Genomic DNA, 17,635 nt, shown 5'->3' on the forward strand with positions numbered 1-17,635 from the left:
CAAAATATTTCTCCTATTCATCTTTAATCTGAAATCAATTTAGAAGAGGTAATTCAAATTAGCAGTTGCTTACCAACCAATGAACTTACAATTTTTCTGTGATGTCACTTTGTTTTTTTTCACTCTGTTTTTACTCCCTTAAATTACCCAAAAATTAGATTATTTACACTAGAAACCTTGATTTCCCCCCCCCCCCCAAAATACTTTACTTTAGTTCCTAACTGAGCTATTTCGAGTTATTCCCTAACGGCTATTACTCACCAACCAATCACCTAGCAGCTTTCCTGTGATGTCACTGTTGACTTTTTTTATTCAAAACTCCGGCGCGCCTGGACTGCTCCCAGAAGGTAATTCCCGCTCACTGAATGAACTCTCTCTCTCTCTCCCGGTCTCTCTGTGCTCGGGCTCCGCTCTCGCTGTTTCCCACTTGCTGAATCAAAATAAATGGAGTTATGAAGAATGTTTAGTTATGTCACAGTAATTCAAAAGCAATTCAACAGTAACTGCTTGTTGATTATAAATTTACAGTTGAGTTTATCATCTGAAATTGATACAAATTGGTAAGATTAATTCAGAATTAGACTCCTTAGCTGTTAGCAGCATTAGACAACTAGTATGTTGAATAGAATAAAGTCTACATGCTAGTACTTAACAATGTTTCGAGAGCTTTTATAAACCTGTCCTTATGGACTAGTGTGGATCAGTAGGTTCTTTGTCTTCCTAGATGTCATCGATAGAGGTACAGTCTTGGTAATATCTCTCTTTCGCTTTTCCTCCCTCCCCCACATTCAGATTTTTATTGAGGTACGTCTTTCCACAAATAGTTAGGATCTCCTGTGCCTAGTTGCAAATGAGACAATTTATTTCTTCCACTGCTGTCTGTGTGGAACAAGATATTTGAGTATGACAGAGTATCTTCTTGCTTTAACATCCATAAAATTGCAATTTTCCATAACTAAGGTTTATATTTGTAAATGTGTAGCAGACTCTTCTTTACCCTGGGTTGTATCTGTAATGAAAGGCACTTTTAGATGGGCAGATCATACATTCAAAAACCTCTCTTCTCTCTGTCCCTGTTGGTTCTTCCAGTATAAAACCTCAGTTTCTGTACCCTAGTTCCCCATTTGCCCCCCAGTGTAAGCAATCTTTCAGTACTTAGCCAGTAAATATTAGCAGCAACTCTTTTAATGCCAGTCCCACTCTCCACATTTACTCTGTTTCCTGCTCTGCAAGCAAATGCTGGACCCCACACCCACTTCACTTCCCCAGTCTCTGTATGCCCCGATCCTTCATCCTTCGTCTCCCCCTCTCCCTGACCCTCCATTCTCCAGTCTCCCTGACCCCGTTACTATCTCCCCAAGCCCCAATCCGCTGCCCCCAGTCCTTGTTAACACTCTGTCAACCCAGTAGTGCACCTCTCCTTTCTCCCCCCGCCCCCCAAGACTCTGAGTCAGTCTGGTTCTTTGACATCTCTAAGCTGGAGCCAGCTCTTTGCAGTGGCAGGGGGCATTGACATAACTGAGCTGGGGCTTCTCTGCAGTAGCCAGGTTATGGATTGGGTGGTGGGGAGGGTGTGGGTAAGTGCTGCTACAGCAAAAAATTTCAAGTGCAGCAGTGTCTGGGACATTCGTGCCCCATACCGGATGACTCCTGGGCAATTTCGGTGGGGTTGGCAAACATAGTTTCCAAGGTGTTGAAGTTTAATGACTTCACTTTTGTTGCACGCTATTTCAGCAAATATGACTAAACAGTAACCAAGGAAGCAAATCATTGCCTGTGATCAAAAAACACTTGCACTCTGCTTTTCATCTTAACATTTTGCCAACAAATGCTCATAAAGGTTGAAGTACACAGGTGTACACTGTGTAAGTAAGAGTATTGACTTCACATGCCCAATGATGATGATCCCTCTTGTTTATTTTTTAATTTACTAATCAAAAATACATTAGTCACATCTAGATTCCCAATTATCCACATGAGACAAATGTATTGGGCCACAATAGTAAAGGTCAGTACCTGACCAGATCTATTTGGAATCCAGAATTGCTAGATTTTAATTCACTAGTCTGTAACAGCTAATGTACCAATTAGACAGAAGCTTTGTTGATACTGTTATAGTGACTTTCCATTTGCAATGTTATTTGCAGCTGTTTTAATTAGATTTTAACTGATTTTTAAAAAGTGAAAATATTGGACTAATTAAATGTTTGAAATGTCTTATTAAACAGGTTCATTTCAACCATCCAATGAGCTAATGCTGAAGTTCTACAGTTATTACAAGCAAGCGACCTTGGGGCCCTGCAGCACCCCTAGGCCTGGCTTCTGGGATCCTATTGGCAAATACAAATGGTGATATTTGTTTTACAATTACTGACTTAATTTATTGATGGTGTAGAATTGTCTTGCTGTCAGTTGCATTCTGCTTCTTAACCTGAAGTTAGCTTCTTCACATGAATACCTGTGCAAGTACAATATCAGTGATTGTAACATTGAGCCCATACAGTATAACATAAAGACGGCAATCCTGTGACTGCAAAAATACAACTTCCAGGACTTTTAAAATTGGAGTTGTTGATACAGTTTTGTTTTTTCTCCCCAAACTTTGATGACTTTTACATTGTCAGCTAAGTTGGAGCCCATGGAATAAAAGGGACAGTAGCAGCATGGATACAAAACTGGGAGTAGTTGTTTTTCGGACTGGAGGAAGGATATATTTTGGGGTTCCCCAGGGGTTAGTGTTAGGACCCCTGCTTGTCTTGATGTATGTTAATGACCTAGACTTTGGTGTAATTTCAAAGTTTGCGACTGTCACAAAACTTGGAAGTATTGTGAACTGTGAGGAGGACAGTGATAGACATCAAGAGGACATACAGGCTGGTGGAATGGGTGGACAAGTGGTAGATGAAATTTAATGCAGAGAAGTGTGAAGTGATTCATTTTGGTAGGAAGAACAAATATAAAATAATTGGTACAATGTTCAAGGTGGTACAGGAGCAGAGGTTTATGTGCACAAATCATTGAAGGTGACAGGGCAGGTTGAGAAAGCAGTTAATAAAGTGGATGGGATCTTGAGCTTTATAAATAGGGGCATAGAGTACAAAAACAAGGTAGTCATGATAAATCTGTTTTAAAACACTGGTTTGGCGTCACCTGGAGGATCGTGTCCCGTTCTGGGCACCACACTTTTGGAAGGATGCTAAGGATTAGGGAGAGCACCAAAGATTCACGAGAATGGTTTCATGCATAAGGGTCTTCAGTTACGTGGATAGATAGGAAGAAACTGTTACTGTTGGCGGAAGGATTGAGAACCAGAAGGCACTGATTTGGCAAGAGGAGTAACGACAAAATGAGGAGAAACTTTTTTAACGCAGTGAGTAGGATCTGGAATGCATTGCCTGAGAGTGTGGTGGAGGCAGATTCAATCAAGGCCTTCAAAAGATAACTGGATAATTATCTGAAGAGAAACAATTTGCAGGGCTTTGGGGAAACGATAGGGGAGTGGGGCGAGGTGAGTTGCTCTTAGAGAGCTGGCACAGACATGATGGGCTGAATGACCTCCTTCTGAGCTGTAACCATTCTATGCTTCTATTTTTCCTAAAGCAAGAATTATATGTGGAGGAAGAAAGGTTTGTACACTGGATTTTATGACCATGCCTGACTGGTTTGGTACTATGAACTAGTTCCACTACAATTTACATTGAGACCACCCAGGGACATTTTGCTATAGAACCTGTAGAGCCATTGGAGAAGAAAATTTTCAATCCATCAGCTTTTCTGAATCAGATGTCAGATGGAGATACTGTTCTCCATGTTTACTTTAATGCAGTGTTTTGCCAAACAAGGGACATAACCTTAAACTTAGAGCTCGGCCTTTCAGAGGTGATGTCAGGACACACTTTTTCACACAAAAGATAGTGGAAATCTGGAACTCCTCGCCCCAACAGCTTACTTGGGGTGAGTCAGTTGAAAATTTGTAAACTGAAATTGGTAGGCTTTTGTTGGGTAAAGGATATGGAACCAAGGTGGGTAAATGGAATTGGATACAGGGCAGCCATGATCTAATGGAATGGTGGAACAGGCTTGAAGGACTGAATGGCCTTCTCCTGTTTCTAGGTTTTCCCCTGAATTGTTACAACTGAAACATGCATCTCATTGTGGTCTTATTTCTGCTGCTCAAATGCTTCTATTTACAATCACTGTTATTGAAAATTACTACAGACAGTTCTGAGTAATAGATGATTTGATGATATTCAACTTTCAGTGCTCCTTCTAGATCTGATCTTGTGCTATTAATACCTTAAAGATTTCTAATGTAAATATTTCATTTAAATTTTATAATATAAAAATAAATTGATGCCTTTCTTGGGCATGATTGAGAGTAAATCTAACTTGAGACTTGCTCTAACTTCAATCACTGATTCACATCAGTATATAAATTATCACAGCTCTTTATACAAGCATTACTGTAGAATGTGAATTATCGTACTGGTGTTGCATGTTTTAAGCAAATGAAAATCAATTCCTCAGACAAATGTGTTTCACTTTATGGACTAAATGGGATTTATATTGAAATCTTTGGCATGTTGATGTTAAATACCATAAACAAATTAAATCAATTCATTTTCAAATTTATAAAACCAACTTTCCAAGCTGTTCGAATCCTGATGACATTTTTAAGCTATAGCATTGGACACTACTTAATGTCAGAAGTGTATTTTCAGTGTTGAACCAGAGTTCTGGTGGTGTGATCCTTTCTGCCTAATTAAAATAAATTTGTGATTATTGTCCATACTAGTCGACAAAATGGACACATTTTTTATTTTTTATGTATGCAAGTTCAGGCTCCTCACTTGACCCCTCCAACCTCACCTGCAACAAGTGTGTGTAGTTAATGAACTTTTTTGACACCTAAGTAAAAGACAAACCATTCAGCTGCCTTTGCCACATCCCTCCCTTCTCCTTGCCCACCAAGCCAAGTTCACCCAGGGTTCCACCCTGCTCTAGTCCTGAACCCGCATCTTTTTTTAGTTTCTCTCTTATTTGTCCTCATGCCCTCTCCAGGCTTGTCTTGTGCATGAGACTCATCTCTTGCTCTCTCAGCCCTAATTCTAGTAAACTGTCCAATTTCCCTTCCTACTTCCCATGCTAGCTGACAATGGCCAGGAATTTATGGGGCTTTTGATGGCAAACACCGACTGTTTGCCACTATTACCCCTCTGAATCTGACTAGCATCTTCAGGATTTAGCATAAGCGCAGATTAATGCAGAAATCCTGATGTCGCGATTTGTCATTCACTATTTCACCACAGGCTGTGCTGTGGATCTCTTACCCCGTTGCACCCTCACCCCCATCTCGAGCTGGCTATCAGCAAAATCAGTTGATTTGGTGAGAACTTCCCCCTTTTCACTCTCATCGCTGTTAGAAACCAAAATTAAAAAGCCTTATTCAGTGAGGTGTAATTGGGGTTTTAAATGATGACTTGAGTAATAACTACCGCTGAACAACCAACCCAACCCTGAAAAAATAATTTTATATTTGTGTAATGCTGTTAAATGTTGCCATTGTAATTAATGACTCGATGTTTTGAAATGATTTTCGTTAATATTTGTTCATAATATTTCAGCTTCTCTGTGTCTCTACCAATTTCTATTTAGGTCTTTGTAAAAATTTTTAACAAGTGATTTGAGAGCACTTTTCATTTCCTGGTTGGCGGTCTGCGAGAATGCTTTAATGTGATTGACTGCACGGACGGTTTTATGATCTCGCTGCAGCTCAACACTGAGAATACCCATTAAGCCAAGCTGCTATTAATTGTATGTCAAAAGGGATAAAGTTCTCACCACTAAGGTCCTAGATTTCTCTGCGCATCTTTCTTCAAGGTTGGCAGCGAGGGCCCTTGCTTCGTCGCTGGCAACAAAATCCAGGCTATTGTAATTAAACCTCTCACTTTTCAAATCTACCCTCATTCCCCCACACTCTCCATTTAAAAACCAAATCACCCTTGACCCCTTTGTCCAGCAAACTACTTGCCCATCTCCGACCTCCCTTTACTCTTGAGTCTTTGAATGTGATGTTGCCTTCAAAATTCATCTTCACCTTTCCCGCAACTCCATCTTTGAACATCTCCAATCAGGTTTTCACTCCTGCCTCAGTACTGAAAAGGCAATAATCAAAGTCACAAATAACATCCTCTGTGACTCTGACCATGGTGTACTATCCCTCCTCATCCTTCTCAACCTCTCTGCAGGCTTTGACACAGTCAATCTGTTGCCCCAGCTGCTGTTTATCATTCTGCCACTCACACCTCCTCTTGAGACATCTTTTTTCTTCCGTTCTTGCTATCCTCCTCCAACACCTCTCCTAAATGGTGCAGCTCTCACCTCTTTCCACTCTAACCTATCCAGGTGCAGCCAGATAATCTTTTACAATGGCTTCTCTTCCTACCCCCATACTGTTAACTCTGGTGTCTCCCAAGGATCTTGCTTTGTGCCCCTTCTAGCTCACATCTCCATGCTGTCTCTCGTGGATATCATCTGAAGACATGACTTCAGGTTCAACATGTATGCTGAGGACACGCAGCTCAACCACATCATCACCCCTCTTAACCCCTCCAGTGCCACTGTGTTGTCAGCCTGCTTGCTGACATCCAGTTCTGGATGAGCCACAATTTCTACCATTAAGCTATAGTCTTCAGACTCTGCAGCAAACTCTGCTCCCTTGCCACTGATTCTGTCTTGTTGCCAGCCACTTTCTCGGGCTGAACTAAACCGTAACCTTTGTTGTCCAATTTGACCTTGTGCTAAACTTTTTACCCATGTTCTCTCCATCACTTCTACCTCTGCAAAATCATCTTTCTCTTCCCCTGCCTCTGCTTCTGAAACCTTTGTGTGTTTTTGTCACAAAGAACAACTCCAGTCCTCTCCTGGCTGGCCTCCCATCTTCCAACTTCTATGAACTTGTTCTCATCCAAAGCTCTGCTTCTGTATCCTAACCAGACCAAATCGTGCTCACGAGCCTACAATGGGTCTTAGTCCTCCAATGCCTCAAATTTACAAATCTCATACTTGTGTTCAATTCCCTCCATAGCAGCACCCCTCCCTATCTCGCTCACATCATCCAGCCCATAAAATCCCTAAGAACTCTGCAATCATCCAACTCTGGCCTCTTGCACACCCACACTTCTTTCACCCAACTTAAATGATAGGTGTGCCTTAAGTTGCCTCGGCCATAAGTTCTAGAATTTCCTCTATCTAAATCTTTTAATTGTCCGCTGTATGACCGTCCTTAAAATATACCTCTTTGACCCCTCCTAACGTCTTCCATTTTGGACCGGTGGCAGTTTTTGCCTGGTTACGTTCATGAGACTCACAGGAGACATTTTTATACTTTAAAGACCTTATACAGATGCAAGTTGGTGTTTCACTTTTAACTTGGCTGCTGCTACTCTCCTAAAAGTGTAGGTCACTGACTGGAGTACAATTCCATAGACACTGTTTGTCCTCCAGTACCCTACACAATTAACCACTATTTGTGTGTCTGTACATCATCTATGAATCAGTGAAAATACATGTATCTCTCTCTCCCCTTCTCATGCACGCACAAGAGATGCAACACCTGCTCTTTTGCCTTCTCCTTTCTTACCTCTAACACTGCAAACATTCCTTTCAGGTAAAACAGTGACTTATGTTTACTTCTTTCAATTTAGTATACTGTATTCACTGTTCACAATGTTGTCTGCTCTACATTGAGGCGACTAAACCCAGATTGGGTGACTTTGCGGAACACCTCCGTTCAGTCTGTGTGTGTGACCCTGAGCTTCTGGTGGGCTGTCATTTTATTTCTCCAACTTACTGGTTCCCCTTAGTCCACCCTGCTCATTACATCCTCAAAGAACTCTAATAAATTTGACAAACACGATTTCCCTTTCACAACACCGTGTTGACTCTGCTTGACTGTATTATAACTTTCTAAATGTCCTGATACTTCTTCCTTAAGGATGGATTCCAGCAATTTCCCAATGATAGCTGTTAGGCTAACTGGCCTAGAGTTTTCTGCTTTCTGTCTCCCTCCTTTCTTAAATAGGGGTGTTAAATTTGTGGTTTTCCGATCTGCTGGGACCTTTCCAGAATCTAGTGAATTTTAGAAGATTACAATCAATGCATTCACTTCTTTTAAGACCCTAGGATGCAGGTCATCAGGTCCAGGGGACTTGTCAGCCTTTAGTCCCATTAGTTTTCCTAGTGCTTTTTCACATTGACTGTTTCAAGTTCCTTCCTCCCTTTTGCCTCATGATTTTTTACGATTATTGGGATGCTTTTAGTGTCTTTTGCCGTGCAAAGCATGCAAAATACTTGTTCAAAGCCTCTGCCATTTCCTTGTTTCCCATTGGTTTAAATTGGTTACTAATCTACCCTTGTTGATTATAAATATCAATCTTCCTATTTTGCTGATGTTGGCTAGGCAATGTGAGAAGGGATTCCTTCCTGTTAGTAGGCATGAAATGCTCCTCCTTGACATGTGCTTCATAGATTTATATCAGTATGCTTTTGAAGAGGATTGTGATTTAGCAGCTGTATTTCTATAATCCAAACTCATTGTTGTTCAGAAGGTAAACTTCAACTAAATTTTCAGAGATAGCTGTTTATAGTTTGCCTGAATGTAAGTTCTTCAGAGCTGTGCTTATTTACGGTTTGTATTGTCATGTTTCCTGCTGATTTCCATGTACTCATTTTAGTAGCATTGGCTTCTGGTTCTGTAGAAAACAACAGGAAACAGCAAGCAGATTTTGATCATTGAGATTACTGGGAGCTTAATAATAGTTGGTCTGTCTTTGTTCGCCGAGCATTATTCACGTCCGATGCAGGGCTGAAATAAATCCACTAGCTGTGTCTTTATTTTCTGCGTTTAGCATTTTAAAAGCTAACTTGCTAGTTCAAAAGTCACATCAGTGTCCTTTACTCCCTTTCCAACCATTTGTTCTTTTGTTGTATTCTTGCCACATTTCCATCCTTTTTGTTTAATATTGTAGCTTTCATTCCTACTGACTAGTCTTTCTCAGAATCAAAAGTCTGTTATAGTTTTTAGTGGGACATTCTGGTTAAAACTTGTGAAACATTTTTCCCTGTGGCAAATTCTAAAAATTCACCAACTACTTGCTGTGTTATAAAATATCTGGCACTGGAGTCTTCTAACTCTTTGTTTAACCAGACAAACTGGAGATGCAATAATACACCGAAGTAAAATTAGAAAGGGGAAACTGCAGTTTCATAAACTGGTCAAAACCAGCAGAATGGTTATCGTTAGTCCCTAAAGAGAAAGTCGACATGTTTCAAAAATGAGGTACAGTGAAGTGTAATTGACTTGAATGTTCTCATGGTTTTTGGTTTATTTTTGTTGCAAAGTTTTGAAAAAAAATTGGTGCCCATGGTAACCAAAAAAATTATGAGTTATTGACCCACATTTTCCCCATTTAGCTAGATTCTCTGCTATTTGATGGAAAGATGCTAAATGGTGGTTAAATATTTCCCCTCTGAGATGTATTGAAAATTGATATACAATCCCTGGCTTTCATATATCTGCAGATTCCATAGCAATGAAAAAAAGAATTTGTGTTTTATACAGTACCTTTCACGACCTCAGGACGTCAAAGAAGTGCTTTTGAAGTGTAGTCGCTGTTGTAGGAAACATGGCAGCCACTTTTTGTACAACAGGTCTCTCAAATAGCAATGAGACCATGACCAGATAGTCTCTCTCTTTTTAGTGATGTTGGTTGTGGAATAAATATTGGCCAGGATGACTGATCAAATGATGTTTTTCACAATTGTCTGGAATGCAAAGATAACCCTCGGCTTCTTTTTTCTACTGCAGACCATTTTCTTAAGCCCCTCTCCGTGGTCTCCTGCACCCTGTCCTCCAACAGTAAGTGTGAGGAGCTCATGAGCTTCTTTGTCACTAAGAACAAGACCATCTAATCAGCTGTCTCTGCCCTGTCCCTCCTCCTCATTAGCCCACCAGCCCTGAACTTGCATCTTTCTGTAGTTTTTCTCCCATCTTCCCTCATGCCTTCTCCTGCTCCCTTGGCCTTATTCCCACTAAATTGCTGATCACCCAACTTTCACTCCTGGCCTCCATATTAGCCGATATTGCTAACGGTTCTTCTCTCTTCAGTTGTTGTCCCTCTCCTTTAAATCTACTGTTATCACCCTTCTCAAAAAAAAAACCCTTGACCCCACCGTCCTTGCAAATTATTGCCCCTTCTCCAATCTCCCTTTCCTCTTCAAAGTTGTCAAACATGTTGTCATCTCCCAAGTCCGTGCCTGTCTTTTCCAGAACGCCATGTTTGAATCCCTCCAATCACGTTTTCACCGCTGCTGAATCGGCTCTTACCAAAGTTACAAATGACATCCTATTTGACTGTGACAAAGGTAAGCTATTTCTTCTCAACCTGTCTGCTGCTTTTGACATGGTTGACTACACCATCCTTATCCAACACCTCACCAGTGTTGTCCAGCTGAGTGGGATTTCTCTCACCTGATTCCATGCTTATCTATCTGAGGGTAGGCAGAGTATCACTTGCAATGGCTTCTCTTCCTGCTCCCGTACCATTACCTCTGGTAGTACTGTCCCTCCTCTCCCTTCCCCCCCCCCCCCCCCTCCACAGGATCTATCCTTGGCCCCCTCCTATTTCTCATCTAGATGCTGCCCTTCAAGGACATCATCCAAAAGCACAGCGTTAGTTTTCACATGTACGCTGATGGCACCCGGCTCTACCTCAGCACTGTGTCTCAACTCCTCCACTGTTGCTATATTATCAGACTGCTTATCCAGCATTCAGTACTGGATGAGCAGAAATCCCCTCCTCTAATTAAATATTGGGAAGACTGAAGTATTTGCTTTTGGTACCTGCTCCCAACTCCATTCCCTAGCTACTGATTCCATCCCTCTCCCTGGCAACTGCCTGAGACTAAACCAGACTGTCCACGACCTTGGTATCATATTTGACCCCAAGGTGAGCTTCTGTCCACATATTCGCGCCATCCCTAAGACCACCTATTTCCACTTCCGTAGCATCGCCTGACTTCACCCCTGCCTCGGCTTATCTGCTGCTGAAACTGTCATTCATGCCTTTGACTACTGCAATGCTGTCCTGGCTGGTCTCCGACATTCTACCTCCCTAAACCTGAGGTTAGTCAAAACTCGCACTAAGTCACCTATAACTCCTGTTCTCTGTAATCTCTGCCAGCTCCACAACCCTATGAAATACTTGTGCTTATTTATTTCTGGTGTGGTGAGCATTCCTGATTTTAATTGCTCCACAGTTGGTGGCCGTGCCTTCAGCTGCCTAGGCTCTAAGCTCCTTGCACCTCTCGAACTTGCTTTCCTCCTTGAAGACACTCCTTAAAACCTACCTCTTTAACCAAGCTTTTGGTCATCTGACCTAATATCTCCTTGTATGGTTCGGTGTCATTTTTTATAATGCTTCTATGTACCGCCTTGGAGCATTTTATTACTTTAAAAGTGTTATATAAATTTGAGTTGTTATTGTTGTAAGTTTCTGTTGTTCTATGGAAAATGTCCATTCCCTGAGAGGAGATGGTCTTCACGGGCTACAGTATAAACTGAGAATATCATTTTGATTTTTCCAACCTGGGAAAGAGCTGGTTAGTTGGCTTATCTGATAGTCCAGCCTTTGCTTGGCTACTACTAAACTGATAGGGGATTGACCGAACTGTATGGAATGAAATTCTGATAAAGGCAGATATAATGCATCCATTAAACACTGTGTGGAGCCCTGTACATAAGTAATTATGAATAGATATGTGTAAGTCAGTGAAATCGTGCAAGTCCTTCATTTTTTTTTCCTTTCCCTTCCTGTTGTGAAGCTGCTTACTTTGCCTGAGGTCTAATTAGTGGCACAGACAGTACTCAGGCACCTCACCAAGCAAGCATTCTTCATTTCTAATTGCAGCTAATTCAATTCCAGGAGATTTCACAAGCAAGCCCAATCCTGACTTCCATGCATGTATTTAATAGTTGTTATCACTAGGCACAATCAGTAACTGATTATATTTGGCCTGATCATCGCTGAATAGTGTACTACAGCTCTGGCTGTGATATGTAAGACTCTTCCTGGTGCAACACTGAGTACCAGGTATCTCTCAGAAAAAGTTTCTGACTGTTCATTTAATAATTGTTCTATTTTTCCTGATTCTTGTCTGGTGTCTAATAATCATGTGTTTCTTTTCGATGCAATCGATCCTAATGACTCAGCTGGTTAATACACCTGAACTGTACGAACCAGCTGATTACCAGTTTCAGTCTTCTGTCTTCATTGAGTTAGCTAATATTTGCCAGGATTGCCGTAAGAATTTTAGAATTTGCCTCAACACCTGAGGTTAGGGTTTTACCATGGTTCCCATGCCTGATCGGTGCTTCAGTATAAATGTACATATCGAACAGGATTGAGTTCGTTATGATGCCTTTCACAATCCAATAACTCCAAGCTAAGGTTCATATGTGAATATTCAATTGGACAAGTTATCATAGGGTACCTAGTGATGGTAGTCATATGCCACCAAACAGTAAATGCCTTCAGGAGATGAGGGAAAAGACGGGTTGGGTACCTTAAAGGTTGTTCTGTAATCTTAACTAATACCAAGCAACAGTGGGCATGTTAATGTTGTGGTTATGGCATGGGGCTACAATACCCTGAGCTTGAGAGTTCAAATCCCACCATGACTTGTTATGAAATTGGTATTGTAAAAAAAAGACCATGAAAGCTACTAGATTGTGAATCCATTGGTTCCCAAATGTCCTTTTGGAAAAAGAACCTGCCACTCCTACACAGCCTAGCCTATACGTGACTGTTAATGCTCTTGAGGCAGTTTGGATGGATAATAAATGCTGCTTTGTCAACATCCCAAGAACAAATTTTAAAAATGGGAGTCTGAGCCCAAAACTACCTTGCAACAATAACGTTTCTTTTTACATGTCATTATCCACCCTCTTGCTTGTGTTAGAAAAGGGCCTAAAAATTTACACAATGGGGAGAGACAGAAAAGAAGTGATTTGTGAAACAATGTGTATGTTTGAGGTAGATGTTTATAAGTCACTTCTTTTCTTTTCTGTCTCTTCCCATTTTGTAAATTTATAGGCCCTTTCCTGGCGCAAACAAGAGGGTGAATAATGACATATTTGCAACTTGTGCTAATTGATACTCTTGAGCACACCTTGGAGGCTGGATCACCTTTTGGCATTTAGCACTCTCACCTCTTGAGGCTGAAGGTCATGGATTTAAGTTCCATTCCAGTGACTTGAGTATAGAATCTAGGTTGAATCTTTTGTGCAGTACTCAGGTAGTGCTGCATTGTTGGAGGCCAGCCTTTTGTCTACTATGTCTGTGCTCTCAGTTGGGCATAAAATATCTCATGGTACTATTCAAAACAGAGCAAGGAAATTCTCCTGGTGCCTGAGACATCATCCCTCACCCAGCATCACTGAACTAGATTATTAACAATGTATCTCATTGTTGTCTGTGGGACCTTGTGTGCAAAATTAGTGCCATATTGGTTATACTTCAGACGTGTATCATTCATTGGCTGTAAGCTGGTTTTGGGATGTCTTGAAGTCATGAAAGGTGCTCTGTGAATGCAAGTTATCTCTTTCAATTTTTCCCTCCTTGTTTGTTTCTGTGTGGAAACTGCATGAATTTAGGATCACACTATGGATGGTTGGGGACAGCTGGAGCAATATGTTCCTTCTGCTCAGTAGTGCAACAGCATAGCTGCCAATGTGTCGTTTTTTTGCTTCATGTGCCAGTACTACAGATCTTTTCTTTCAGTTCTTAACATTGCTCTACTAACTGTGTTACTGAAAACAGATTATATGTGTTCGGAAAACAAATTAGAACTGTGGGAGTTGTGTGTTGTATTTAGTTGGGCAATGGAGAAGTCTTAAATCTAAATAAACAAATATGTTTTGTTATAGATGTTGATTAAAAGATTTGATAATTAGAGAAGTCATTCTGCCTTGGTTTTTTTGTTGGATAGGATAAGAATATATGCAGCAGGAGAAGGACGAGGCCATACGGCCCCTCGAGCCTGCCCTGCTATTCATTAAGCTCATGGCTGATCTGATCTTGGTCTCAACTCCACTTTCCTGCTGACCCCCATAACCATTTATTCCCTTGTAGATCAAAAATCTGTCTAACTTAGTGTTGAATATGTTCAATGACCCAGCCTCCATTGCTCTCTGGGGAACAGAACTCCAAAGATTAACGGCCCTCGGAGAGAAGAAATTCCTTCTCTTCACCGTTTTAGATGGGAGACCCCTGATTCTGAAACCATGGCCCCTAGTTCTAGATTCTCCCACAAGGGGAAACATCCCTGTAGCATCTATACTGTCAAGTTCTCTCAGAATCTTATATGTCTCAATAAGATCACTTCTCATTCTTCTAAACTCCAATGAGTATAGACCCACATGCTCAACCTTTCCACATGACACAACCCTGTCCTTCCAGGAATAAACCTGGTGAGCCTTCTCCAAACTGCCCCCAAATGTAAGGATATCTGTGAAGTTGAGAGCTGAGGTTTGGGGAAAAGAAGTGAGCAGACAAGTTAATTTGAAAAGTTGGGTGTTGCCTGTTAAGAGAGAAAATGTAGTTTGCTTGACAGTAATCAGCAAATCCTTTCCTCTGGGCCTTCACGATTACTTTTGAAACTTGCTGAGTGTGGTTTAGAATGATTGGAGCTTGAAAATCGGTTTGCATTTTGTCATGGGTCATTAACAGAAATACCTTCCTGTGTTTATTGTAGGGATGCTTGGAATTCCCTGGGAGACATGTCCAAAGAAGAAGCCATGATTTCCTATGTTGAAGAAATGAAAAAGGTAAAATAAACAATGACACAAGTTTTCTGAAGCTGTTGCTTATTTAGTTTAGTTTAGAGATACAGCACTGAAACAGGCCCTTCGGCCCACCGAGTCCGCGCCGACCATCAACCACCCATCCATACTAATGCTACACCAATCCCATATTCCTACCACATCCCCACCTGTCCCTATATTTCCCTACCACCTACCTACACTAGGGGCAATTGCTAATGGCCAATTTATCTATCAACCTGCAAGTCTTTGGCTTGTGGGAGGAAACCGGAGCACCCGGAGGAAACCCACGCAAACACAGGGAGAACTTGCAAACTCCACACAGGCAGTACCCAGAATTGAACCCGGGTCACTGGAGCTGTGAGGTTGCGGTGCTAACCACTGTGCCGCCCAATTGCAACTGTGATTTACAAGCTTTTCTTTTGATGAACCTCTAAAAATCTTGATGCATCCCAGAGATGTTTAGTGTTAACTTCAGAAAGACTATCTTTTATCCATGGAAAAAGTGTTAGTGCTGTGAAAGCTGTTTTTAATACTTACAATAACAGAGACAACATGCCAATAAGTGAACAAATAAGAAACTGATAAGCTTGGGAATTCTCTGTGGCCTGCGTTCATAGACTCTAGTTTAGAAAAAGACTCAAATCAGAAAATGGGAGACTTGCTAAATACTTTATATTGGTCTTCAAGGTAGAGGTTGTGAATAAAGCACCAGAGATATGAGGAAAACTAAAGAAAAATAAAGTGGAGGAAGTTACTATTTGAATACAAGTTTTTTTTTAAAAGTAAGGAACAAATAATGAGACTAAAGAAGGACATATCATCAGGACCTGATGGTTTCTACCCCAAGCTGTTAGAAGTAGGTGAGGAAATTGTAGATGTCTCAGTCATGGTCTTCCAAGATCTCTTATTCAGGTATTGATTCTTTGAATTGGAAAATTTGGAACTGTTCCGAAGAAGGGTCACTGACCCGAAACGTTAACTCTGCTTCTCGTTCCACAGATGCTGCCAGACCTGCTGACTGGTTCCAGCATTTCTTGTTTTTATTTCAGATTTCCAGCATCCGCAGTATTTTGCTTTTATTATAGGCTTATATTCCCTTGAGTTTCAGAGATTAAGGGGTGATCTAATGGAAGTGTTTAAAATGATTAATTGAATTGATAGGGTCAATAGAGAGAAACTATTTCCTCTGATAGATATGTGTAGAGCAAAGAGGTGTAACTAAAATTAGAGGTAGGCCATTCAGGGGAGTATCAAGAATCACCCCTTCACGCAAAGGGTAGTGGAAATCTCCCCAGTAAGCTGTTGAGGCTAGGTCAGTTGAAAATTAAAAAATTTGGATTGATAGATTTTTGGTAGGCAAGGCTAGTGAGGGTTATGGAACCAAAGCAGGTTGCTGGAGTTGCGATACAGATCAGCCATAATCTATTTGACTGGCAGAAAAGGCTTGGAGCTGAATAGTCCCCTATTTCAATAGTTTAAAAACCTATTGTCTACAAATGCATATATCTTAGTGACAAAGGCAATACTATTTTGAAATATCACAATACAAAAGAAACCATCTTGTAAATGATATACATTTTTATCTATTTGTGCATTTGATAAGTGTGCAAGTTAGTGAAATTCTGGCAAGATTTTGAGACCACAGGATCAAAAGCTGTTTGCTAAAATTTGCTTTAGTTGTGTTTGAACGAACAAATATATATATACACACCAGAACTAATACCATATGTGTCCTGTGCGAAAATGAGTGGCATGTTATCAGCAGGTATTCATAAAACTGGGCACAGAATTGTCCAAACAGTTTAACTATCTGACCTTGAGCATTACAACAGTACAGTATACATTACAGCTTGTTGTCCTAGTGCAAACTGCACTGAATAAAAGGAATTGAAATAGTTGACTAACTTTATAATAAACTCTTGAGCAACAGAAAAATTCTCTTTTGACTGGACAAATGCTATTTTCTTGATCCAAACATACTTACATTTGAAACATAGGTTGCTACAATAAATGTCCTTTGGGCTCTACTGCTTCCCTTTCTCTCTAACATGGGTGTTTAAAATCCTATCTAAATTTACATCACTGTCCTCATTCACAAGTTGTTTTGCTCAAATAAAAAGTTGTCATTTCCCATCTAAAGTTAATTCTAGTTATAATTCATGATCTCCCACCTTCTGATTCCATTGGCGTGGATTGGTGGCTGCACATTGAAACAGCACGGTTCAGTATCAAATTTCCTGCTTGTCATTGGATGTGGGGGAGTGATGTGGGTGGTTGCAGCTCTTGCCACTTATGAGGGTCGCTTTTTGAGGAGAAGAAAATGTAATTTTAATGCACACTTTCCCAGAGCACTCCAACTTGGGGAGCAGGAGATGGAGAATTACATTTTTTAATAATCTTTGGAATGGATGTTGTTACGACCAGGTGAGAAAGGTGTCGAGGGGTCTTATTGAAATGGGGTTTAATTTTAAACACAAGGTTTTGAGCTCCCCCTTTGTGAATCCTTGTTCACAGCTTTCCAATTATAAGGCAAAGAAATGAGCACACCAGGTTTAAAGAAGAAAAGTGAAATTTATTGAACCTTAAACTTGAGCTGTAATACGGTTAACGCCACAAATATACGATGCGCCCAAGCTAGCATGCACACGCGATACACACATGCAAATAGGGACAGAAAAGAGCAGAAAAAAATAAAATGGAGAGGTTTGAGGGAATCTCTGAAGAGGGGTTTTTACTGTGCATCAAGCTCGC

General features: G+C 40.7%; 1 protein-coding gene across 4 annotated transcripts in view; it reads left to right on the forward strand.

Moving 5' to 3' along the window:
* Positions 1-17,635, forward strand: part of acbd5a (acyl-CoA binding domain containing 5a) — a 123,299-nt gene that overhangs the window by 15,266 nt on the left and 90,398 nt on the right. For 3 of the 4 annotated variants that reach the window (XR_010969134.1, XR_010969135.1, XM_068014042.1), the window contains exons 2-3: positions 2,229-2,349; positions 14,815-14,887. Coding sequence is in view for 2 of the 4 variants with exons in the window: in XM_068014042.1 (XP_067870143.1) it covers positions 2,229-2,349; positions 14,815-14,887 (194 nt within the window). In the remaining 2 variants the exon portion in view is untranslated. The remainder of the gene's footprint in view (positions 1-2,228; positions 2,350-14,814; positions 14,888-17,635) is intronic. The other variant, XM_068014055.1, reaches the window with a different exon arrangement.

The sequence above is a fragment of the Heterodontus francisci genome, chromosome 2 (genome assembly GCF_036365525.1).
Source record: "Heterodontus francisci isolate sHetFra1 chromosome 2, sHetFra1.hap1, whole genome shotgun sequence".
NCBI lineage: Eukaryota > Metazoa > Chordata > Chondrichthyes > Heterodontiformes > Heterodontidae > Heterodontus > Heterodontus francisci.